This window comes from Epinephelus fuscoguttatus, linkage group LG14, assembly GCF_011397635.1.
Source record: "Epinephelus fuscoguttatus linkage group LG14, E.fuscoguttatus.final_Chr_v1".
Classification (NCBI taxonomy): Eukaryota; Metazoa; Chordata; class Actinopteri; order Perciformes; family Serranidae; genus Epinephelus; species Epinephelus fuscoguttatus.
In genome coordinates this window covers 24,199,295-24,226,574 of record NC_064765.1, presented here as the reverse complement: position 1 = coordinate 24,226,574, position 27,280 = coordinate 24,199,295, and the positions used below count along the sequence as shown (strand labels likewise).

The 27,280-nt window shown below is 41.9% G+C and overlaps 1 protein-coding gene across 1 annotated transcript; it reads right to left on the bottom strand.

Annotated features, from left to right (window-relative positions):
• Positions 1–432: 432 nt before the first annotated feature.
• Positions 433–17,181, bottom strand: LOC125901319 (putative nuclease HARBI1). The gene is made up of 7 exons (XM_049596965.1): positions 17,104–17,181; positions 2,611–2,667; positions 1,625–1,730; positions 1,429–1,544; positions 1,239–1,350; positions 973–1,135; positions 433–899 (listed from the first exon to the last, which is right to left on the bottom strand). The coding sequence occupies exons 1-7, from the start codon at positions 17,179–17,181 to the stop codon at positions 689–691; spliced, it is 843 nt and encodes a 280-aa protein (XP_049452922.1). The 3' UTR covers positions 433–688.
• Between the last annotated feature and the right edge of the window lie 10,099 nt (positions 17,182–27,280).

The following is a 27,280-nucleotide window of genomic DNA, read 5'->3' as shown; positions in this document are numbered from 1 at the left end:
TGTTCCTCCATTTCCAGGGTGAAGGACCTAGTCATCACTATCACCAGGACAGAGATGAAGAGGAGACTCTTTCTGTAGAAGACACTGTACTCCAAGATGTAAGTCTGAATGTTAAATATTATTCATGTTGTTTGCATTGTCAAAATTAATAAATCAAATCCTGCTGCAGCAGACTACCCCATCCTCAACCGGAAGGAGTGAAGTGAGTTACCATTCTTTTCTTGTTCCCGTTTTCAAAATCACCAGTAGCTGCATTTTGGCTGCACTCTGACACATTTTCTGATCATAGGATGTGAAGGTGCTTTACAAAGGTACCTGAAGCTGTAGATCCAGCATAAACAACTGCAGATAAAAAAATTAAAACTTGAAATCAACAAGATGGAAAAGGATGTAAGTATGAATCCAGGCAGAGAGAATAAGGTCATTGTTTTTACAGTATTTAATTCTGTAGCATTCTGTCTCCCCAGCTTGGTGACTCAGGACAATAAATATTCAAAAGCCATTTGGTCTTGTTATTCCGTCTTGTTTCAGTGAGGGTCTAAGGGTAGAGGATGTCATGTTGCTATGTGAAGCCCTTTGTGACGCACTGTTTGTGAAAATGGGCCATACAATGTGGGGTGGGGGAATAAAGTGGCTAGGCTCAATAAATGGACATGACAAGGAATTTAACAAAATAGGGGGGTTGGGTTCAAAAGAAATAGGTGTCCCTGTACAGATTCCTCAGGATCCTCCCATCTCTGGGTTCCTGTACAGGGGCAGGCTCTTCCCATCTGTCTTCGGGTAGAAGCTGTGGAAGCCTCTCCCTCCGGATGGTGGCTATGTTGTGGAGTACTGCGCACGCAACCACTATGTCGCAGGCCCGGTCAGGAGCCCGCCTTAGATATTTTAAGCACTGGAACCTGCAGAGATTGGAACAAGAAGACATGTTAAAATAAAATTCTGCATTAAAGGTTGATCAAAGCAGTCTCTAACCTGGACTTGAGCAGGCCAAAAACCATCTCAATTCGTGCCCTGGTGGCGCTGAGGGCATTATTAAAGGCTGCCTCAGCTGCAGCCCTTGGCTCAGGATATGGGGTTAAAAGGTTTGGGAGGCAGGGATAACCCCTGTCCCCGAGAAGGACCCCCTCAAACCCCCCTGCAAGGTGAGAAAACAGTGGCTATGAATTACATGATTCATTCATTCATCTTTGCAGACCCTCATCCATACTAGTGTTGAGACATGATGAAGGTTGTCTTACCTTGTGCAAGCCTTTGTGCCAGATGGCTTTCCCTTAGTATCCTAGCATCATGGACACCGCCAGGCCATTTGGCCTCGATGTTTGTGATGAGCAACTCAGAATCACAGATCATCTGTCAGCATGCAGGGTGACATCAGTGACACTGGACACTAGCAGTGGGACATGTACAGTAGCTCCATGGGCTATGTACCTGCACATTCAGGCTGTGGTTATTCCTTCGATCCACAAAGTCCCTTTCCACAGGTCCAGGTGGGGCCTGGATCTGGATATGCGTGCAGTCAATGCAGCCAAGGACATTGGGAAAGCCTATGTAAAAGGATAAAAGTGCAATATGTCAACCTGTGGAACATTTAACTTCACATTGCATGCATTTAAATGTCACATACCTGCAATTGCATAAAATCCCTCTTTGATCCTTTGTATCCCATGATGGCTTGGGAAGGTGATGAAGATATTGAGGAACTCTTTAAGGGCAAGACAGACTGCTCTTACCTGTAATAAAGGTTTTTTTTTGTTAATGTATTAATTCATATCCATGTAATGTGATCATCTTGCAACCTATGTATGATGTTTGGTGATGTAAGAAATAATCCAACTGATCTAAGTTTTTATTTATTTATTTATTTTAGTAGGCCTACCTCTCTGCAAACAGTTGCCTTACTTAGTCCCTCAGCATCTCCAACACTATACAGAAATGTACCGCTGGCAAAGAACCGCAGTGCAATACATACAGATTGCACAGGGTCAGTGATTGGCTGCGAGTGACCTTCCTTATGTGTGCCTCCAGCAAAGTGCATAAATACACTATGCTTTGCCGGCTGAATCGATACCTCTCCCACAGGAAAGAATCACTTTGTTCCAGTGGGTTAGTCCTCTCCTGAAGACCTCGGGCTGGTGGTCGCCTGAAGAAGGCCCTTTGAATTATTTGTGCCCCTTCATCAATTGGCTCCTCATCCTCAATGAATGGACATGCCATGTTCTCTTAGTCTTTGTCTCTGCTGAATGTGTGTCCCTCTGCCTGTCTTGACTGCTCTGCTTAATAGTCTCCACCTGGTGCAGTCATTTGGAGGACATTTTAGGTGACTGATGTAGGCTTCCTCTATGTGTTTTAATCATACCTTTAAATTTATTCATTGTAATTTATTTTATTTTATTTAATTCATCTTTATCTATAAGGATGAAATCAAGATAAACGAAAACAGATTGATTTTTATTTGTTACAAAATCATAATACTTACCAAATGCACTTTTTGCTTAGTTTCCAAAGTGGATGGAAAGCACGTTTTGGTTTCACAAATTATTTTATCAGTGCATTGTGTATGTAAATGCAAAACAGACATGTCTTTTGGACATTAGTGGAGTTCATCTTCACCTTAATCCTGCTCCAGACCAGGTTTGGCCGGCAACATAAGTCACCATGGTTACAAGGCTGGCATTCGTGTTAACCACTTTCATGGAACAGAATTGAGGCTCAGATTGATGGAACAGAAAGTCAGAGCTTAGCTCCAAGTGTCCGACTTAGCCAGAATCATGTTTCCATGCTTACCAAGTTGGAGCTAATCTTAGCCACATTGGTGGAACTGAACTCTCACTAAAATAAGCGGGACTTGGCCATTTAAGCCAGACTTTGAGCTAAGCGAGCTTGATGGAATACCCCCCAGGTTGACTGATCAGTGTGGCATTGTGACGCTAAACACTTGTTTCTTGGTTGAAGAACAATCAATTTAGATCTATCTAGATTCTTTTTATCTTTGTGCTATGTTTGTTTTGAAAAAGGCTGTATGAATTCAATGAGCAAAAACGGTACAGTTCCTGTGAAAACAAAGACGCTTATTGTGAAAAGAGACGATGCATGTACTGAGTGTAAATTGAGACAATGCCCCTGAACGTCCAAAACTGATGCAATAGGGGTACCTGGTAGAGTTCTCAATCTCAACCCGAGCCCAACGGGTCCCAAAAAGCCAGACAGGTTGGACCGGGTTCAGGCTCGGTCAGGTAGGGCATGGTCATTCAATGAGCTGGTCCATTTTCCACTGGAGACGTGTGTGTCTCACACCACCACACAGTCAATCAATCAATCAATCAATCAATCAATTTTATTTATAAAGCCCAATATCACAAATCACAATTTGCCTCACAGGGCTTTACAGCATACGACATCCCTCTGTCCTTAAGACCCTCACAGTGGATAAGGAAAAACTCCCCCAAAAAAACCCTTTAACGGGGAAAAAAAGCGGTAGAAACCTCAGGAAGAGCAACTGAGGAGGGATCCCTCTTCCAGGACGGACAGACGTGCAATAGATGTCATACAGAACAGATCAGCATAACAAATTAACAGTAATCCACATGACACAATGAGACAGAGAAAGAGAGAGAGAGAGAGAGAGAGAGAGAGAGAGAGAGAGAGAGAGATGCAGGTAATGACAGTAGCTTACAACAACATTAATGAAAGTAATAATATTATAGTTATAGTTCTGGTTACTGCGGTACAATATGTTGAAAGTATGTATTAATACCTGGCAGTATACATGTGTGACAATAATCATATGTGTATAATAACAGAATAAGTATGACTAATGACTAATGATGGCAGCAGCAGCAGCAGGAGGCATCTGGCAGGACCACGGCAGCAGCACAACCACACACGTCACGCTGTCCAGGCACCGCTGCGATACGAGTTAATCTGAGAGACAGTGGAGCACAAAGGCTCCGGAGAAGAAGCCGAGTTAGTGACATCCAGAATGGCCGGGTTAGCTAGATGCAGTAATAGAATACGAGAGAGAGAGAGAGAGAGAGAGAAGGAGAGAAGGGGCCCGGTGTATTATAGGGGGGTCCTCCGGCAGACTAGGCCTAAGTCAGCCTAACTAAGGGCTGGTACAGGACAAGCCTGGGCCAGCCCTAACTATAAGCTTTATCAAAGAGGAAAGTCTTAAGTCTAGTCTTAAATGTGGAGACGGTGTCTGCCTCCCGGACCGTAACAGGAAGATGATTCCACAGGAGAGGAGCCTGATAGCTAAAGGCTCTGGCTCCCGATCTACTTTTGGAGACTTTAGGGACCACGAGTAACCCTGCGTTCTCAGAGCGCAGTGTTCTGGTGGGATAATATGGCACTATGAGCTCTCTAAGATATGACGGAGCTTGACCATTTAGAGCTTTATAAGTTAACAGTAGGATTTTAAATTCAATTCTGGATTTTACAGGGAGCCAGTGCAGAGAAGCTAAAACAGGAGAGATATGATCGTGTTTATTAGTTCCTGTTAGTACACGTGCTGCTGCATTCTGAATTAGCTGGAGAGTTTTTAAGGACTTACTAGAGCTACCGGATAATAGAGAGTTACAGTAATCCAGCCTTGAGGTAACAAAAGCCAATGTTTCTCATGCATTGGAAGCCAACTAGTGCTTGTTGGGGGTGGTCGGCCTTGGTTGTGCTCAGGCCCAGTGTTTTATGTGATAATATGTTGGTTTGGTATGTTTCGGGATGTAATTTTTTTGGCCTGTTAAGAACTCTGGTACCTGGCATATTTTATATTTTGATATGACAGGTCACTGAACAAGTGTTGGTATTTGACAAGTTGGGAGTGAGAATGTGTTGACTGGTCTCTAGTGATTGGTTAGGAAAATCAAATCTTTCTCCCCTACAGAAATCAGTTGGAGAGGAGGAAATGTCTGATATAGTTAGGAAACATAGTGTAATCAGTTGACAAAATATGTCTGATATCAGGAAAAGAAAGTTCCTCTGCTGCATTTGCGCAATTTGGGAGTGTCTCAACAGCTGCATGTGAAGTGTTTTTGTTCTTTCAGAGATGGGGAAATGAATCACATGTACATTTACCCAGTCAATGAGTTAGTCATCATGTTTGACATCTTTTCTTTTGTAAAACCTAAAAATAGTGTTCTGATAAAACATGAATCTCACCATTGTGTCATTTGTCCAAGCTTGAGTGTGGAACAGACTCACTCAGCTCTTTAGTAATGGAGGAACTTTTCATAGTTTAAGACACTGCAGGAACGACTACAGTCATTTCAATGGGACTTTCTTAGTTCCTATTTCTGAGTGAGGTACTCTCCTAGCACAAGAGGAACCTTGAGCAGCGTAAGTGTACTGTGATTGGTCCAGACACAAGATGCTTACTGGTCTAACAGGAGTCAATGCAGCACCAGCAAGCGTGGTTTTTAAAAACCTGTTAGCCATGTAAACACAGAGAGCACAAAACATAAACAGCAGCTATTGTTGCCCCCTGTGGACACTAGAGGTAAAAACAACCAATATGAATGGTGGTCCTCATTAACCATCAAGAGGTGGGAAGTAATGAGCTTGGCTTTGGCCAACACAAGGAGGTGAAAAGTTACTCAGACAGGCAACATAAAGGTGAAATGTAATGCTTTCGTCCACACAATGGATGACACAGTCCCAAAAGGGGCTCTGCTCTCCTTAACTCTGAGACTTTAATGTACGAGCACGACTTAAGCCCCGTTTCCACCCAGTACTTTTGGTGGTACCTTTGGAACCAAGAGTAACCCTTCAGACATGGCACCTAGACCCTTGCGTTTCCACTTCAAACAGTACCCTTAAATGTGGGTGGGGTTGTTGTCACTCACTGCTCCGTCCAGCACTCACTGTATTTCCCCCTTTATCAGTCTGTACCTTGTTATCGTCCACAGAAAGGGGTTGCACGGGTCTCTGGATGGGATATTTAAAAATAGCGGGTTTGTGCATTTAGTCCTTCTCAGGCAAGCTTAGAGGTTTAGTGATGTCAGAGCCCACAGGAACGACGCTCTGCAACGCTTTTTTTTTAATGCCGACTACTTGCCATTCACATAATCCAGTTCTTGAATGCTTGAAGAGCCACTCATTACCGAGAGTGTATACCATCCAAGACAGACAATAAAAACTAATGGAATAATCAAAGTTGTCATATTGGCATTTATAGTCTGTTGATGGATCCACGTCATCAACTCATGCATTGAGTAGCATTACAAGTAAACCTTCCACCTTAAAAGTTGCCAGTAGCTGGTCTAGTGAATTAAATAATTTTTTTTCTCAGACTATAGCAGCTGCAAGAGGCAGCAAACATCCTTTTATAGTTACAGTTTACTAATGTATGTAAAACTCTCCACAGTATGAACAGTGGTTACTTGAGCTTCAAAACCAGCCACAGCTCAGCCCTGAGCAGAGTGACCGTTCTCTATTGACCAATCAACCGACTGCAGTGTTCACAGCTCCACCTTTTAGTACCAGATCTGTGTGCTAGGTACTCCAACAGAGGGGGGACCAAAAATGGGGACAGTGTGGAATGGTTTCATTGGTACCATCCACAACTTTTCACAGTGGAAACAAAAAAAATCCATACTGAGCTGAACTGAACTGAACTGTACTGTATCGTAGTGCTCAGTGGAAATGGGGCTTTTGTGACATTACGACTTTGGAAGCTGATCCTGGTCCAACCAGCAAATACGGAGCAACATTCCTTTGGAGTCATGTTTACTTAATCTTTATTTTACCAAGTCGTCCCATTGAGACAAAAATCTTCTTTACAGAGTGGACCTGGCCAAAGTAGCAGCTGTGCAAAGTCACAACAAAATGAAAATACAACATATACAAATGATAAGCAAAAATTCACAATAAAACAGAAGAAAGCTAGAAAAACAAACATGCCATTTGGTGAATATCTAATATTCCTGTCTCGAAGGGAACTCCAATAGTTTACTTGCTGTGTGTTTAAGAATGAGGTGTCTTACAGATAGCTGTCAACACATCTGATCAGTGCACCAGAGTCTTGTTTCAGTCTCTCATCAGCAGCAGTCTGGCAGGACCCCAGAGGAACTTCTCTGCTGATTCCTCACACACTGAATCTGCCAGTTGCTGCTGAAGATAAACACCATAAACACAAATGCTATTTTCAGCACACAGTCCAGGGTGAAGAAATGCATTAAATAATAAAAAAAATTAACAAACACATTGACAAACAACAAGTTTGCCTTGTTTATCTACACTTCACATAATTCTGTTACACAGTAAGCATTTCCTCTTTGGCTTATTAATGTGTGCTTTCATGTCGTGTGTATTTTACTCTGTTTATTACCACCTTTATCTTTGCACCGGCTGTCAAGCAACTATTCCCTCCCCTCATCAACCCAAAATAGCCCTTTGCCATCAACTCGCCATCACCGCCTTGAGAATACATGTGGTGATAGAGTCTGGACTCGTCTGACCCTGGTTCTCATCTGGACTTTGGAACTGTGTCAAGCTGCCCTGGAGGGGATCTGGTCAGACTGGAGAGATCCTTTCCTGGGGTGCTGCGGCCAATTGTTCTTTAGCTGTTTATTTATCTTCTCCCGAGCAATCTTTTACACATTCCTCAAATTTTCCCATGTTTGTCGAGTTTGTTCGTTTAAGATAAGGCTTATTATTGCATTTTCCTGCCTACTGGACAAATGGCTGTTTATAATCATGTGGTGGTCAAACTAAATTGCACAAGTCTCAGTCCAGGGACTTGAGGTTTGATTTACAGTAGTAGACAAGATCTGCAAGTATACATCCAACTGCTAAAGTCAATAATGCCTTGATCTGCCTCCAGCGCAGCTCCCCCCCAGTGTTGAACTGTTTTACAGATGAGGAGCACAATGCTGTTTCTCAGCAGATAAATTTACCCCTGGAGCAGTGTCAGCGTTTTTAAGTTGACAGCTGATGCTCACGGGTCAAGTTCTCTTGTGTGTTTAAACCGTCCCCTTGAGTCTCAGGGGTCAATCTCCTCGCCGATCCCTCAGGCCAGAAGCATTCTGCAGCTTCCACCGGTCAGTGCAGATGGTGAGGAGTCACGCAATGGAGAATCCAAGAAGCTTGAATTGTTGGAAAATTATTGCACTAACTTTTAGTATTAACTCAATTGGATTTAATTAATAAAGTTTGTCAAACATCCTCTCTGAAAAGACTTAAGCTTGTATGCTTAACAAAACTAACACAGTCAGGTGGACAATACATTTGAATTCTCTGGAAAGACATTTCACAACAAAGCACAACTATGAAGAACTATTAAACTACTGCTGCCTCAGCACTTTAAAAGCTGAATTCCAGATAAAGAGTGGTCTCACTGGGAAGGGAATTTCCAGCTTGGAAACTACTTATTTATGGCTTGTTCAGTTGTTGGTAAAGAAGAAAGACGTACTGCATCAGTATTTTCTTGCTCCTCTGTCGGTTCCTCCAGTGCAAAGAAAAAACATACTGAAACATATTTAAAGCAGGAGTGAGCTTACATAACTCAGTGAGAAGTGTAGAGTAAAACGATATAAAAGCTATACAGCGGTGGTGCTTGGCACTAATATCGGAAAATGACTGAGTGTGGTTAACACTTCCATATGCCTTGACCAAAATATTTGTTTTACTTTGGGTTTCAGACATTCTTGAAATTCATGCCCTAAATATGCCATCCAAGCTCATGTCATGTAGCTTTAAGTTGCCATAAGGTGCGCCTCAAATATCCATGCCCCCATTGCAAATATATGGTTATAAATACTTTCCACAGTCCGCTGCGTTTGTTTTGAGCCTTTAGGTTTCTTTCTGCATATAGACTAAACAGAAATAATAGTCCTGTAAGTTGTTTGTGTTTCATTCAGATACATCTGCAGGGGTGGTAGGAACACCAGCAATAAGTTGGGGATATTTTCAAATGCGACTAAGTTACTAAATGAATCCCCTCATCTTAAAGGATAAGGCTGCTGTTAATCAATATTTTTCTTACTGTCAACATATCCCATGAAGCAACCCAACAATGTGCCAGTCCGTCTCTATGGCTTCATTTAAAAAAACACTACATAATTTTCTAAAGCAGGATTTGTTCTTCTGCATCAAATTGACGTGATACTCAGGACATACCCTGACGTGCACCTTCCCAGAAACGTAACTACACGTCGCAGCCACACAGACCTCCTGTCTATTTGTAAGCTGAAACCATTTCCCTCAGTGGAAACAAAGCTTTTATTTACTTTAATTTCACAGTTATTTGGAAAGACAATAAGCCTCCACAAAACAGCATTTTAGGTCTTGTGTGATTTATCCTGGCTTCATATGAGCAGAGGAAATTTCTGCTAGTTGCTGGGCTAATTGATACAATGTAAAATGCCATAGGGTTGTGCTAATAACGTTAGCATGTTATATTTGTTTGAAAAACGTGTTTTGTCAGTAAACCTTGTGAGTTGTAATGGAACCAAATTTTTTAATGATACCTTTGATGTTGCTGTTGTCCCTAGCTAGCCACTAGGCTAATTTATACAATATAAAATGCCACAGGCTTGTGCTAATAACATTAGCATGTTGTATTTGTTTGGAAAAAGTGTTTAGTGTAAGACAGTTAAATTATTGTTGAACCGTGTGAGCTGTAATTGAGCATAATTTTGTAATGTTGCCTTTGTTAAATGTTGCGGCTGTCCCTGGATTCATATAAGTAGAGGAAAATTCCACTAGCCACTAGGCTAATTTATACAATGTAAAATGCCATAGGCTTGTGCTAATAGCATGTCTCCAGCAAGTGTTTGTCTGTAAATGCTGCGAGTTATAGTGAAGTCGATTTGTGTACTTGTGTTTGAAATCATCACCGTTAAGCCATGTTTAATGTGTGTTTTGGGTGTGTTTTGAATCAACTAAACTTTACAGCACTTCACAGGAACCCTGTCGCCAACTAGTGTTTTGGAGGTATCACTGCAGAGTGACACAGACACACCACTGCACAAATATGTCACACCTCAAGTTTCTTAGGTTATGTTTTTCATTTCAGTCATTCATGTTGTTTCCTGTTTTACTTTGAAACACCTCCCCTAATTTCAGTTGTGTAATTTCCCTCCCTTTTGATGACTTCACCTGTGTCTGATTGTCTGTCCCACCCTGATTGGCCTCACCTGTGTCTCATTATCCTTCCCCTCACCAGAGTATTTAGTGTGTCTCTTGTTTTCTCTAAGTACCAGTCCATTTTTCCTTCTTGTATGTCTAGCATTCTTGCCTTTTGTTTCCTTGTGTCATTTTCTTGTATTTTAGATTTAGCCTGTAGATTGTCTCTGCCTCATCACTATTGGAAATGTTTGCCTCAACTGATCCTTCTGTGTACCGGATCTACCTTTCGACCAGTAAAGACTGTGTTACTTTATCCAAGCTGTCCAGGGTGGTGCGTTTGAGTCCACCCTCACCTGGTGCACCACAACAATATAAAACTTCACAATGGCTTAGGTCATATGCATAGGCTACATCAAGACAGTGTATTGGGGGTTAACTGAAACACACAAGCAAACAAACAAACAAAAAAGTGACCATGTTCACTGTACTGAAGGAACATGTCACCTGGTACAACAATGTGACTGTGTTTTTGGACAGCAGTAGAGGTGTATGGCAAAGTAATAATCATATCAAGCTTTGGCTACACAGGCTATACTTGTTGGTTATGGTCTCTTCATGAGACTTTTTGACAATAGGAAAAATACTGAACATCGCCAGCCATATCCTTTAAACAACAAGGTACTCTCTGGCTGAAGCCAACACAGTCTGTCCCATCTTTTCGGTAAGCACAGTATAATGTTTCCACGCCTGTTTGTAATCCATCATTTTGTGAATACTGTCCTGAGTGGCACTTGGGCAGGAGCTTGTCCAACTATAATTTACAATCATTAAAACTGGAATGTCCAAAACGCCAATAATTCCTTCTTTGGAAAACTAAAGGACTGAAGCCACATAAAATCACATCCCCATATTTCTGCAATTGAATAAAAATATCACTCATTCTTGACCACAATCCCTCAATGATCTTAAGACAATATTATGATGGAAACTGAGCAACATCGCCCTGTCTAAATCTGAGACTTCAAAGCTTTGAATTTAATGACCATAGTTTCCAGTTATACTCACTCATCTTTTTTGTCACAGATTACAATGCTGACCAAATTCTTTCACCGAGCAGTGTGATTAAAACCATTTTCTAGTTGTTTTGACACTATTTAATTTTGGCGGATATTAAGCTCAGATCATTAGCCAGAGAGGGCTTTGTCAAACTCACCTAACATCCAGTAAACAAATTGAGACACCACACATCTGTCAGATGTGTTGGTTGGTGTTGAAAGAAACCTGAGCAGAAGGTGAAATGTGAGGGACATTTATCTGCCCGTTGTCTGCAGTTTGGTGCCTTCATCAGGTCAGGGTCCTGCTGGATAGCTGACATTCCTGACTGTCTCTGAGATCTAGGCCAGTCAGACATCATCTGCACACACAATGTTACCCTCTCCTAGGAAGACCAAAAGGCTATTTGTGACCCATTTATTTTATCCAGTACTCGTGGTGACAGAGGTTTGCCTTCTTCTGAACTTCTTATTGATACAAAACCCTTCTACTCTCTGGAAACCTTTTTATGTGGAGATTAAAGTAAAAAAAAAAGACCTAGGATAGCGCCACAGTACTTGGGTGCTGTTTGAGTACTTTTTAAACATACATGACACCGTTTATTTTGAGGTGCACTCAACTCTGGACTCAAATTAACAAAGTTTAACAACACACAGACGCTCTACTTGGATGATTCCACTCTCTTTAAAGTTGGACTGTTTTACTGACAAAGCTCTGTTTTATCGGCATGTAAAACCTAACTACAGTAAAACTAGAACACAGGCACAGCATGCTTATAGCTGCATAATTTTGTAAATGATACCGAATCAAAAATAAATTTACGCATCTCTATGCATGGTGAGACAGTTCGAGCTAATTTTGTTGACAGAAGGATATTTCCATTTTTCTTAAAGTTATAGTATTCATTTATGCTGATGACACAGTCTTATATGCACATAACTCTTATCTAACTCAAGCTGCTGTATATCTACATTACAGTTTGCCTTTGACATTCTTCATAGATCTCTGCATAACCTAAAACTTGTACTGACTGGAAGACATAACATGTTTAATCCTCAAGAACAAAGGTTATAATCACAGGCGCAGTGTGCATTAGTTTAGAATCTCACTGAAACCCTTGGTGGCCGTAGCCAAAAGTGCATGTAGGGATTTAAATATTTAATTCATTTCTTCAAATTACAAAGAAGAGAAGAAGAAGAAGAAGATGAAAAAGAAGGCCTGAAATACACACACATGCACAAACAGGACCTATACATGCATGCAACAGTCAACAGCCAAACCAAAACACTGCCCACACAGCCTCTGATTAGTTGACAGACTCAACCCAAGGCATCATGCGACAGCTAGGGGATGTCTAACAAGAACACTTACTGTTTTCAACATGGTAAAATTTATGAATAATCACAGAGGACATTCAGTGTTGGATTTATTTTACAAAGTTTCCAGAAAGACAAAGCCTCTGAAAGGAATATGATTGCACTGAAGCACTTGTAGGAAGGACATGCTGGCTAACGTTAGCTTCTGGTAGGCTAGTCTCATGCACTTTTTGTATGTTTTCTTACAAAGTAATGCACCAAAATTTATACATATCCCATATAATCAGGAGCCAGCTTGTGTGTAACTCATGTATTTTGGAAGTCTGCAATCATGTGGCCAATGTGCTGACAGAAGTAAAGAAGGAAGCAATCTCGAACAATCCGTTAAGAGGCAGGTTGGGATGGTGGATGGGTCACAAAACACAGGACTTTCACCCTGGACTTTTCCCTAGGAGCCCGGGTTTTGCACCACGTGAACCTCTGTGGCATTTTAAGGTACGTCATCATCATGTTTCTCTTCCTAAACCTAACCTCCATAACTTTACGTTGATTTTTTAACTCAGCTTAAAGTACATAACGTCATTCATGGGGCACTTATTCATAGGATATCATCAAAGCTCTGTGTGAAGATATGTTGCTTCTCGGAAAAAAATATAGTAAGTTGAGAGTTAACTTCTATAGTGTCCAGTATGTCAGATTTTTCTCATCAGTTCTGTCCATCAGGACTCTTTAATTATTGTATTTCCTGTTGGAATGCCACAGCTGTGTGTATTGGCTTTGTTAGAGTCAATACAGGAAGGCGACATCAGGCAAACTTATACAGTACACGCTGGAAGTCAAACTGGAAACACATTGACCTTGTTGTGAACAATCAGAAGTGTAATGATGGCTTTGATCCTTTGTAAAATGAGATATAAATATTTTATATAAGTTGCAGATGTTATTATGATGACAATGTGTGGACAAAATAAAGCATGCCTGCAAACTTGGGTTTCAGTTGTTCATCAGCTAGAGGTGAATCTGACCAGCTCAGCCTCAGTGGTGGGCCACACTTGGAAACCTTACATGTTAGTATCTGCACCCCTCAGACACCCACCCAGCCTGAGGCTCTGTCAAGCGTGCAATTTCTCCAACACAAACTGAGACAGGGCTGCATGCCATATGACCAGTCAACAAAGAAGTGAGACAGATAAGTGTACCTTTGCACAATTTCCCTTTTACAATCAGTGAAACAACATTACACAGGGTGACTCAGCGAACGTTTGCTACAAAGAAGATGTCAGCGCCGATTCTGCCAGAATGCTCACTGTGTTACTCAGACCACAGCTGCTGACATTAATCTTCTGTCTGTGCCAAGCGAATTAGAAAGCATGTTATGTCCACAACAAAAAAAATGCATGAATCGTTCCAATACACATATTTATAATCATTATATCATGTATAATGTATAATACATAATTAAAGATGTTTTAAACATAACTATTACACTATAAATTATTATATTCAGTCAGTACTCTCGTTGTGAATCATTTTTGAAGGTACAAGAACAGGTACGTGTGATGTAATATCCTGCGTCTGACAGATATATTTGATGGAACACTTCAGTCAAAAGGTCAAACTTTACTGACCAGTAAAGGCAACAGTTTAAAGCACAGGTTAACATTTTACAAGGACTGGCTGTTGTGTATCCTCACATACTTCCCAGCTCTGAACCCGCAACTGTAGACACCACAGCAGGCACACACACCACACACACACCACACACACTTCTTGAGGTTGTGGCTGTTTGTGTTGCTGAGGTGTACAGTAGCGGCGTTCCTGTGAAGACAACACAGGCTGCAGCGCTGGCTGGGACACATGAGAGCCCCTCAGGAGGAAAATGGGATTCTAATAAATCCTTCAGCCGGGAGAGAGGGAGCTCTATAAAAACGGCCCCTCCATTAAAAACACTCAGCTGTCATGGCTTTGTACTCAACACTATGAGTGATTTCGATGTCAACCTCTTTACTGCCCGTGCTTTTCTAAGAGCAAAAGTGAATGGGGCAATTACAGTAGGTATTTGTTTAGGCGCTACAAATGCCGTTTTTGGCAAAGAGAGCAGTTATATAATGCCCTGTAATAACATAGGGAAATTAAGTCTTGTTTTTTTGTCATATGCAGTAAAACATTTGTATGTGAAGGGATTTAGAGGCATGCACTCATGTAAAATTGGTTGGTTGGTCCAGACTGAAAAAATCTTCATTCATGGTTCCCATAGGATAAATCCCTCTGACTCTGGTGATCCCCGTTTCTTTACCTTTACCTCCACTGTGAGATTTACATGCGTGGTTTTGCTTCAGTCATAAAGACTTTCTTTATGCTTCATTCATTCACAATTTTCTCTCTTTAACCACCCCGTCAGCTCCTTATCCTAACCTTTCTGTGTAATCAATCTATCATGAATTAATACATTTTATTTATTTCCCAGGCAGAGGGTACTTGCTCTAGCTGTGAGGGTGAGAGGCTGTCGGCATATAGTTTGTTGGGCACAGGGAAACGGAGATCTGTGTTGGTACATGAGACGTTACTATAGAGGGTGGATCAAGGCGAGTACCACTCGTTGGTCCAGGAGCTTAGCATCAATCATGGCTGTCTCGAGGCATATTTTATGGCTGACTCGGGGGCAGTTTGACAACCTCCTGTTTGTCGTCGGGCCGTATAGCTCTGGGTATCCAGCAACCACCACCAAGATGACGTGAGGTGCTTTTCCACTCTGAATTTAAATACATTCAACTTCAAATTCAGAGCAGTCTGGCAAAAACGACAGTTGCTTAGAGTGCAAAAATGCGAGGTGCGTTGCAATGCCAAACCAGCAAACAATAAGCTTTCTCATTCTCATTTAAAACAATTACAAAAGTTGCCTCCAGCTGCTAAAACACTCTCTGTATGATCAGGGCCTAAACCTGCTCTCCTCTCTGCAGTGGTCTACTGTCATTTTAGGGGGAATCGTCATGTCCTCCTCCACCTCATCCATCTCCAGTCATCATATCCAATGCCCATGTGCAGCTTATCAAAACGTGTCCATCCATCCATTTTCATTTGCTTATCCGGGGCTGGTATGGCTGGGTCTGCACTGGGGCCTCCAACCAGTGAGACGTGTCCAAAACACCTCCAGCGGAAGGCGCCCAGGAGGCATCCTAGTCAGATGCCCGAACTACCTCAACTGACCCCTTTCAACACAAAGGAGCAGCGGCTCTACTCCGAGCTCCCTCTGGATGTCAGAGCTCCTCACCCTATCTCCAAGGCTGAGTCCAGCCACCCCACAGAGGAAACTCATTTCGGCCACTTGTATCCGCGATCTCATTCTTTCAGTCACTACCCAAAGCTCATGACCATAGGTGAAGGTTAGGACGTAGATGGACCAGTAAATCTAAAGCTTTGCCTTCCAGCTCAGCTCCCTCTTCACCATGATGGTCTGGCGCAGCGCCTGCATCACTGCAGAAGCCACACCAAACCGCCGATCCATCTCACGCTTCATTCTACCCTCATTCGTGAACAAGATCCCAAAATACTTGAACTGCCTTGCAGTTTCCTTGTAACTCTCTATATGTGTTTTTCGTAATTTTAAAGTGAAACCATAAAAATGTTTTGTTGCAACATTTCTATGCATTTATTTAAAATTTGTTGTTACCAAAAGCAAAAAAAGGTTTTGAATAAGCTGCTGAAAATGTCCAGCCCATTTATATTTTCCTGGCCCAACTGACTTTGTAACTGAAAAGTCCTGCCATATAACGTCCAGATCCTGAGCACCCTCTTTAGCTTATCACCACTACCACCAGCATCTGACTTCATAGGGGGGATTCATATTCTACTACAGCTCAATACCCCCTTTAAAATATTTGTGATGAGATCTAATTGCCAAAGACTGTTCACATTTTTCATACTTTTGTGCACATGTCAAGAAATATTCTTTTACTTCTGACTGAAAAAGCTTTGGTGACTTTTCATCTTGTTGGATAATGAGAGCAAAATCTTAATATGTGAAATATTTTTGGTGTCTGAGTACATCACTACATTATGACATAATATTCACAGTCCTTTAGCATTCTGACATTAGCATTTAGCTGGAAGCACTGCTGTGTCAAAGTCCAGCCTCACAGAGCCACTGTAGCGGGCTGTAAACTTGTTACAGGTACTTTAAGGACAAAAAAGAACCTGACAGGAAGAAGTACAACAGGCTTAAATATAACCCAAACACATGGCCAAGGTAACTGATTTAGTCATCAAGTCCTTTTCAAACACCAGAGAGCTTTAAGGCCAGTCACACCAAGGAAAATTTAAAAGAAAGAAGGGAGGACAGTGACAGCGTTTGAGGAGCCAGACTTTGATGTCAATTCTGTTGGAGTAAATGAGGCGGGCACAAGATATCACACTTTAAACCAACATATCTTTGACTGAAACCAGATTAAAAAAACTCACACTGCTTGATGTTCGACTGACATTTTTATCTGAATGTGCATGTTTGTTTTCCTTGTTATTGGTTTCCAAACAGATCATGATCTGTTTTGAGGCCGCGCACATTTAGATAAAAGTGTCAGTCAACCTAACGTAATGTGTGTTTTTTAATCTCTTGAAAGGATTTTTCAATCAAAGTTAAGACAACAAAGATATGTTGGGTTATCATTTGATTTACAGTGCCCGCCTCATTGACTTCAATAGAACTGACATCAAAGTCGGGCTCCTTGAACACTGTCACTGTTGTTGTGACCATTCCTGCTTTTATATTTTCCTTGAGTCACACAAGGAAGTGGCGCCGGGAAGTTTGTTTACTGCTAACAACTTAATTTTCACCAAAGTACACAAAACTTTGCATGACGTTACTTTACCTGAGACAAATCCACCGATCACAGCTCTTCCATTTAAATTAATATATATTGCTGCTGTGACCGGCAGGCCTTTTACCATCTTCCTGTAGATATGGTACAAAAATGCAAAAAAAAAAGTCAGAGTTGTGAGGGCGGACTAATGAGCTGTGAGTGATATAATCTTGGTTTGTTTGGGAAAAGCACGGACTGGAACATGTATACAAGATTAAGCATTTACCTTCCAAATTGTCTTGAGGCATGATAGCGACAACATCATGGAGGCTTGCTGACAAAGCTCCAAGTAATCCTTTTGATTTTTGTTGCAGACGGGGCTGCCAGAGCATTATTTAGAGCTTTAGCTGTTTGGGGTTTTCCAACACTTCAAATGTCAAAGATGCCTTTTGAAGTGCCCAGGTCAAATTACAATACCACAACCCTTAATCCACCAAAACAAGATGTCCTCTTCCTCTCTACACTTTGGTGCGGCTTCCTGAGAACACATTACCTGCTCTTGTGCTGATTGTCACCTCGTTTTGTCCTGCTGTCAGTTTTCTGAATTGCTGTGTCACTAGTTTGTCGTCACATAAAGCTATCAGGTAATGAGCTTTAGTGGCTGAAAAGTAACACCAGCTCTTGTCTAAAGTCTGATCTTAGTTTTCTTTGATGGACATTTATTTAGGATACAGCTGACTGATTTGTTGTCGCTGTGCTAACCCCATCATCAGTTTCACATTCCCCAGAGGCACTCAAATGGTCCCTTTTTAATTATAATACATCCTGATACATCAGCCAAGACAGCAAACTTTAGTCAGATATTATGAAGAGTTGTAATGAGATTACAGTGATTTATGGAAACTAATTGGGTTGTGTTGTCACTACAAAGATTACTGTTGGGCTAATTCTTCATGATACATTGACTTCCTGATGTTAGCCTTACTTGGTCAGTGGGCTTATGTGTCAGGACCTAGTGGTGAGAGTGGAGGCCTCATGAGTTCATGCATTGACTATGAGACCAAGAGGGTTCTTGGCTCGAACCTGGGGTGGGGCAGCCCCTCTATACGGAGCCTGCATGTTCTCCTCCTTGTGTCAGCGTTGGTTTGGCGACCTGTCCAGGGTGTACCCCGCCTCTCGCCCAATGTCAGCCGGGATAGACTCCAGCCCCCCTGTGACCCCCAACAGGATAAGCTGTTACGGAAAATGACTGAATTGTTTTTATTTTCAGCATTTGCGTTGCACCGTCTGGTCTGTTTCCATAGAATATGACTACATCATTTTAATTCATTCAAGGTCCACAACTGTGTCATGTATGTGTGCAGACTTTATCATTAATTCAGGAAATATCCGGTAAAACTTATTAAAATCTTTAAAAAATAGTATCAATTTTATTGTTCTTATCACTACATCCTGTAGATTTGGAACAAATTCATGAAAAGTGAATAATATAGGCCCTTTGGATTTTTTTGCAGGGCATCCGATCGCTACCAGTAGCTTTTCTTGGCTCCGTTTCTGCCCCATGATGGGGTCTGGAAAACATATATCCCTGTAAGGGGCTCCAGTAGACGCTGCTGCTCATTGCTGCGGCCCAGCAGGCAGCGCACCCCCGTATTATGCCTCCCAATGGGAGCACCACCGGAAAGTGTCAGTCACAAGACTTCAGCATCTGCAACCAGAGGAAAGCATAACACTTAGCTTCTGTTTCTCCACTTTCCCTGACACAGCAAATTGGCAGGCAGGGCACGTGCCCACTGTGCAGGACCTCCAATGGAGTATCACGCAATGCAGAGTGTATGGAAATAGTAGCTGGACATGAATACATCGGTGGCTCCATTGGAGAAACTGCTCTGTCATGTTGTATTCAAAGTCTAATCTATCAGCAGCCTCGGTTGGCTCGTGCCACATCTCGTTTCAGCAGATGACAAAATACCCTCACAGGGCCAATACTCAGAGGCTCAGATGTCTGTGAACACAACATTGGTACCATTGCCCAGTAGGAGTGTTTCCTTGAGCCACACAGAGCTTTGTACCACATATCTCCGGCTTATCCCGTGATGCTGGTTCTGGTGCGTAGTGTGGAAAGCCTCTGAGCCTTTTTGATGTCAATATCAAAATTAACCAGACATTTCAGAGGAAATATCCCCAATAAGTGACACAGGGGTTGAGATATTTCCTGGCACACTTCTCGTCCAATCAGTGCCGTCTGAGTAAAGTTGTCAGGGAAACAAAAGGGCTTCAGTGCAGGAGTGCAGCGCGGTGCAATCTCTGATTGATTCACCAGTTCGTCTTCATCAGCATTTAGAGGAGTTTGATGAAAGAGGCTTTGACCTTTCTGATGATTTGGAACATGACTCATCCCTTGCTATTTCTCAAAGCTCTAGATGGAGTTTTCTCTTCTTCTCTTCCGTCTGGAATCATCTGCTAAAGAAATTTGTCTTAAGAGTTTTGGAAATGGATTTGGACCATGAAGCTGCACTAAGGACCTGTGCTACAGAAAAGTATAAAACTCTGGTAGAGTTTCCTGAGACAGAAAACATATATTCACTAACAGAGGTCTGACAATGGCCATAAACCAAACACATACAGTAATGTATACTGTAGCTAACACATACTGTCGCCTAAGCCCAAATAATCACGTGGAATAAGCCTTTAAAAACAGCAGGAAGTCAGGGGGTCGATGCAGGAATGTGTCCCAGCATGTGTTTTTATTTAGTAGCTCTATCTGTTGCCTTTCACATACAAAAGAGAGACAGGGATTACTCCGATTCCTGCTCCACAGCTTCGTCCAACATCAACCTGCATCAAGATCTAACGGAATAAATGCACATGCGACTCTCCGATCTGTTCATTGACTTTAAAGTGGATTCATGTTTACATTCTACCGAAGCTCCCAATCGGAAAATGTTGCACGCAGCTGTCCTGTGACCGGTTGTATAGTGTTTTCCCCATGTGCAGAACAAATCACACGGCTAAATATGGTTCCGAACATTTGTTGCTGGCAGTTCATCAGAGATGATCTGATTGCCTGTGGAAGCCACGGTGCTCCAAGTTGAGATCTTTGCTGATAAAGTGTCATAAGGAAAAGTAGCAGTTTGTACATTTCCACCTCACATACATATCGTATGGAATTAACTGCTTTGTATGAGCTGTACTTTTCTTACAGTAAAGCAGCAGTTGCAACAGCGCTGCAGAGGTAACACTGTTCCTAACTTCACAATGAAGCCCCCCCCCCCTTCTCCCTCTTCTCTTTTTTTCTTTATCGGGGAAAGCCTTTTTGTCCAGACGCTTCCAAACTGCGCAGCTTCACCCCACTTCAACACAGCCACACAAGAATGTCCATTTGGTCCCCAGAGACATATCTTGCTCATGCTTCAGCTTTACCGTAAATGCTCAGACATGACAGCAAGAGTTACAACTCCACCAGTGGAGGGAACCTCCAATTTGTGGGGCATGGAAAGATCCGAACAAGAGGAAGGAGGGGAGGAAGGGGTTCCCGGCACTGTTAAAGGGTGATGGCCCAATGTTTCATCCCCTTTTTTTCTGGGAAATCACCATTTTTTTTTGCCAGAGACAGAGGACGCCCCGAAAACGTGTGGGAAATTCCTCAGATTCTTGCTTCTTCTAGTAACTCTGTCTGGGTGTTCAGCATGTTCTTCCACTCTCTTCTCTTTTTATAGCACACATGTATGTCATGTTTGTTTCCAAGGCCCCAACTCACCACACACAATTGTGATCCAAAAGCCGGAGAAATCTCTTGAAGGTATTTATTGACTGATTATTGGAAAAAAAAAATGTAGCACACATGTGGCCAACACATGGAGTGGGAATTTAACACCTCTAAATTTGTACATGTAAAATGACTCTTGATGCAGATGTTTATTGACAAATCTCCTAATAGAAAGAATGATTTGAAGAAGCTTTAGGAAATATTGAATAAAATTGTGTTTGTGGTGCTGACGTGTTCAAACTTACCGCTTCACTGTTTCCTATGGAAGCCCATTTCCACATGTCTAATGAAACAAAATTTACTGTTAAGTGTTCCCTCTCTGGCAGTGACAGTTCACCGGCTCCGAACCGTAGTTGGTAACACATGGGCTTATCAACATTAATTTAGCTTGGCTCGTTATTAGCTAGTTTCTAGCAGTCCGGACTACTCTGCAGAAGAAAGGATGGCGAGGCGTTCGGATGCTGTTCACCAACAATGGCTTTATTGCAGTCTTCACCCCAAAACAACAAACATGGCCTTCTCATAAGGTTAAGATGTAGCACTGAGCTTATCTGGACACTTAATTCTGCTGCGTGTCATCACTATTTCCCGTGATGGATGGACTTTGGATAACCCCAAGTCATTTACGAGAGAGGGCACTCCTATTGACTGTTCTACAAATGCATGTGCACATCCCTTTGGTGAAAGTCTGATTCAATAGTGGAGAATCCTGCAGTTGGTAGTTGGTATTTCAGCGTTGGCAGCAGCTGCCTACACTGCAAAGCAACCTAAAAAAAGGGAAGACAAACTTTTGAAATAGAGTCTGATGATACACAAAAACAAAAATGGAGAGAAATGTCACTAATAGTTTAGCTTTCTGCTTATCGAAGCTAAATGCTTATTATATCTGATGTCACATGAACCACGAAACGCGCTGTATTGTTACCATGTCAAAACAACAAAGGCTTTCTGGTGCCCTCTCAACTACCACTACATTACTGAGTGGAGTGTACGTGGAGCAATGGTGGCTGCTGGTCTTTCAAACAGGGGAAGCTCACTTTAAGTTTACATCATAAAATTTGTCATGTTGTAGCGAGGCAGTAACTTATAAAAGGAACATTTAATTGAAGCTGAGCCTCCCTGGAAGTGACATTTTGTCGCATTTATCCAATGACCACTTTGCTTTGCTGCATGAAAAAAACCTGCTCAGCGATGTCTCATAGGAATGCTTGGAGGCTCCACGTCCACTGTGCTGACACAAGAATGCATGACAGGGAGGTCGCGTTTGAAATCTATAAACAGCTGACATTTGAACATCATAGTCATGATGTTAAATGCATCCTAGCGCACGTTTAATGCAATGTAAATTCTTATTTTAACATAAATTCAATAGTGCATATTTGACCATTTTTTCTATGAAATTGTAGGGGAAGTTCAGCCTCCCTTGTTGTCTCAGAGCAATTGCCCCTGATGTGGAGAGAAAGAACATCAAAAAGATCCAAATCCAAATCCCAAAAAATAAATGCAGCTGTTTGAAGGAGAAATTTGTTGATGTTTTCACAGCAGCTCCAGAGACATACCCCCAGTCAGCAGCTGCAGTAATCTAGCTAGCAAAACCCCAGCTTTGGGGGACTGGACAGCTAAGACTCCCCGCCAGATCAACAAACTTTCTGTTGCTGCTGTCACACAGGTTAGACCCAACGCTGTCGCAGGCCACCAGCCCACTGTGACACCCGCCGCTGGGGTTGTTTGTGTTGGCTGAGTCCGAGCTGCAATAGCAGCCAACTGAAGGTCTGTCTCCAGAGCTGCTGCCCATTCTCCTCTGGACGAAGCAGTCCACAGCAGCGGGGAGCGAGGCGGAGAGACTGAAGGGTGGCTAGCTTGCTAGTATCTCAGTTGTGGTCTGATAAACAGAGAGAGAAAGAGAAAAGAAGGGGGTGAGTTAATGTGCTCTGTGTATTTGTGCAGTGAAATAAGATGGAATAAATCAACACTAGGTTACTGACTGTGGTGCATGCATATGCTGTGGATGTCTGATGGGAGGAGCCTAGGAGAGAGAGAGGAAAAGGGAAAGCTGCAGGAGATTTCAAAGATTGCCTTTTTTTTGGCTTTGTCCAGACTTCTGTCTACCCAAGATTTAATATTTAGAAATAATGGGAAACAATACTATAAGTTATTATTTTTGAAAAACGCTCTCATTATTTAGAGATATTTAGTCATTATTTCAAGAAGGTTTCTTATTATAATGACATAAAATGACCTTTTATTTCATCATACTGTCAGAAATGAGCTTCAATTGTTTTCAGTGGAACTGTTTTGCCAAGAAGAAGAGAAAAAATGTCATATCAGTGTTTTGTTTTTAAAAGAAACATATAAAGCTGTGTTATTTTGTAAGCTACATGATGCACATAAATCATAGCTGTGAGCCTTCCAGCGAACATCTGCCTGTGCTGGCGTGTCCTGCGTTACGGATGACTGGAAATGATGCACAGTCCCTCTGAGAGCCGCAAAATCTTTGCTGGACTTTGGAGTTAATCCATTTACACAACATGCATGTTGCCCGGATTGCAGCCAGTACACGAGTCACCTCTGCGGGTTGATGTACAACAACGAGAACCTACAATTCATGCTCATAATGTACTTTTATGGACATGGAGGGGTGATCAGTCAGAGAACAGGAATCCAATGAGATGCTTCACCGGGAAAAGGAACACAATGTCATGGGGACAGGTAGCACCTGCTGCTTGTGCCGGGAATCCCTGAAAAATATTTACCCGGCTGCTAAACACAAAAAAAAAAAGAAAAAAAAAAAAAGACCATGACAAATATTTTGGCAACAGTGTGGAACTGAAGGAAATCTGTTAAACAACCTCCAAGACATACAATTTTATATTCTCCATACATGAACATGAAGAGGAACAAGCTACACCTTCTTTTTGATTTTAACATGACTGATGACCCAAAAGTCATGCTCAGCTCTGTATTTATTGCACGGCTGCATTTTAAACACAGTGTGGTGGTTCACTGATGTTCAACCACAAGAAAAATAATCAAATGTGGTCTGTTTTAGTGCCCTCCTGAGCAACCAAGACAACACGAGGCTAAGTTCGTACCCCAGGGCTGCTGCTGAACAGGACTCATGCTTGGATGAGTTATTATATGTGAGCTGTTCAACAGCTGTACCTGGCATTACAGTAAATCACCTGAATATTGACTTGGGCTTGTAATGTTGATTGTACCAATGTGAGATGTGTTAGGGCAGTCATTTACAGCATTAATCCATTTGGCTCAGACGTCAGTGTGATGTTTGAGTCATGTTAAATTGCCCTCATCAGTGTTGTGCGGTAAAACAAGTTAATCCACACTGGGCTTACAGAGCCAAACTAAAATTAGGAGCTGTAATAACTCATGTTAATGTATATGTTATGCCTACGGATGAGAACCTTCAGCTCGCAACAACCCCCTGTAGCTGCAGCTGCAGGAAGGAAAGTGCAGTGATAGATTTTCAAGATGTAGAGACTACAAACAGTAGTCAGCACTCCCCTTTAAGCACTCTCCAAGCTGTTAGAGGCCCTCAAAGGCCAAATGGTAACAGATTCAATTGGAGTAAAAAAAGCCAAGACAATATCTGTGTTTGGGTACATTCTTAGGCAGAATTCCCAGACACCGACAGTAGCTTCAGCGAGGCTCGGAGTCTGCACTGGATTTGCCAAGTTTATTCAAAATACAGGGACAACTGAAAGATTGTCCAAGTAGGTGCTTGATGGAAGGAATGAGAGGTAAATGGAAGAGATGAGAGGAGGTAACAACATTTTTCGATCATGTCATGCACACCTCTTGTGAAGGCTCTTAGAATAATTCATTTCTAGATGTTGTGTGCGTCCACGTTTTGAGTTAAAGTTGATAGTTTTCCTGTGAGACTTGGCAGATGTCTCGCCAGTGACTGGAAGAAGCAGCACAAGCGGCAGTAAATAAAATCGTCTTTATCAAGCACAAAGAAGATAGTAAAATAAAACTGCTGCCATTAATTAGCGTCTTCGCTGTGACCCTGACAGACTCTGTTGATTAGTTTCCAGGAGAAGAGCAGTGGAATGGCTTTAGATGGCACACTCCCCAGAACACGGTGGACACTTACTCTGCACAGCCAACTGTTTTGAATCAGCGGTAAACACTGCATGGTACATTTACAGACCTTAAAAGTGATGCCAAATAGGAAAAAACCTCTAAGTAAATGCCACAGATTTGCAAGAGTGCATGCAATCAATCTTCACATGTGAATATCTGCACGAGGACAAACAAGTGAGGTTTGTATTACGTGATGTTTTTCTTAAAAAAGCACTCAAATCCATATGTTTTTATGGGGTTTTAAAGTTAAACACATCCCCAATCAGGTCACACAGTTAGAGACAAACATGATCATGTGCAGGACGAGCTGGGAATTCCAGGACAACTTGTGCAGAGGGGTATAACCTATAGCTTCAGGCTAAATTGAGCAATAAAGCTACTGGAAAATATTAAAGTCCCACCTGGTTCTGCTAAGCAAAAACACCAGCAGGAATGTAAGGAATCCAAAAGATAGGGCACCGTCTGCCTGATTTGGCATCATAAAAAAAAAATCTAATCAGTGGCTAGTGTACACAAACAATGTTTATCTGCAGAGTGACTCATGAAGAGGACCCCACAAAGTGGCGGCAATGACAGCGCTGCACTTGTAGTTTTATTGATTTAGGTCAAACATGAAAATATATGCTTTTGAGCAGCACTGTAGAACCAGCTTATTTTCTGTTATCATAAAAGTAGGTCAGTCATGTGCCATAGATCGTAAAAGGAACGTGACTGACACGTTTACCTCAAAATGTCCCCCAGTGCACCGACGGGTGAGGCGGAGGAGGTTCATGTTCCAGACCTGCCTCAGTGGGGGATCGTCTCTGATCTTCTCACCTATTGCAAAGAATGTTCATTCTATACATGAGCGATGATGTTTTTAAAGCATGTTCTCCACTTGATCTTCACACTCTGATATCTCCAAGCGCACGTGAGTAACTCCTAACAGCTGGGAGAGAAAGTGATAACCTGCCACTGGTGCCAGCATGTAACTTATTAAGCTACTCCACAGACCTGTATGTGACCTATACATGGGTGACTGGTGTTTTTTTTCTAGAACTGTGGACACATGGAGAGTGTTGGATGAACTTGTTTCTATTAAAACGTCTATTGCAGGTTTCTTTAAAGCTGCACTTACCTATATTTGTGTATTAACAATGGGGGAAAATGACTACATGTAATGTGAAGGGGATCACGAGTAATGACCACACAGAAAATCATTTGCTGACTCTGCAGTTTCTGTTGCATATTTCAGCTCATTGTTCAGCCAGTTTACATTCCCAGGGTTGCTGCTTTGTCACACCCCTTGGCGTGTGATATCGACGCCAAAGGCAACCTTAAGCATCTTTATGAGACCCACCAGACTGTCAGCTAACTCCAGCATAAACCCATTGCGGCAATACTTCAAGCTGACAGTGACTGGGGCAGCAGAGTAGGAAGGGAAGATGGATGTGCCAAACAAAACTAGACTTTTATCCAGGAGACTACAGTTCATGTCCAGTGTGAAACCAAAAGTCAGAAATGTAATGTTACATTATGAATGGTTGTCACAAACTGATGCCACTCAACATATTTACTTCACACTATTCGCATTACATGATAAATGTACTTATTTTAACCTAAAACATGATCTTTTTTGCTCAACCAAGTTTCGTTGCCTCAATCTAACTGTGACTGTTTCGCAACATTAACTACGTGTTACAGTGTGTTTCGGCTTTGTGGCCTGTGCATTGCTAAGAGACACAGAGTGCTTGACAATTTGTTAGTATTTAATGATCTGGGATAAAAACAATATGCCTTGTTTTGATTTTACCAACACATCCTGACTCCGACCTCGTCACTTATCGACGTTTGATCATGGACCTTCTATGTTCACATACGACGTGCAAGGTACCCTGTGTGCATTGGTTGTTGATGTTCTGGGACATTGTGTCAAGTTCTGCCTGTTACATGCATTGTCTTCTTTCAAAATACACCTCCATTTTCACAGGAATTTTACCAGTTACATACTGTCTCTTTCAAAATAAATGCACTACATCAGTACAACAATGAAAATTGACATATTTTTTCCTCCTTAGGCTTAGGCAACAAAAGCATGTGGTTTGGTTTAGGAAGAAAAAACATGGTTTAGCTTTGTAAGCTTACAGGATGCAAACACCACACTGGTGTTTGTTGGACCAAACCACCACAACTCCCACCCA

Excerpts from the sequence above, each read along its gene's own strand:
- LOC125901319 (XM_049596965.1), bottom strand. The coding sequence starts at position 17,181 with ATGGTCACAACAACAGTGACAGTGTTCAAGGAGCCCGACTTTGATGTC. Across the intron at positions 2,668-17,103 it reads AAGTCAATGAGGCGGGCACT|CCTTGTAACCATGGTGACTT; the intron begins GTAAATCAAATG and ends CACGAATGCCAG. Across the intron at positions 1,545-1,624 it reads GGGATTTTATGCAATTGCAG|GCTTTCCCAATGTCCTTGGC; the intron begins GTATGTGACATT and ends CCTTTTACATAG.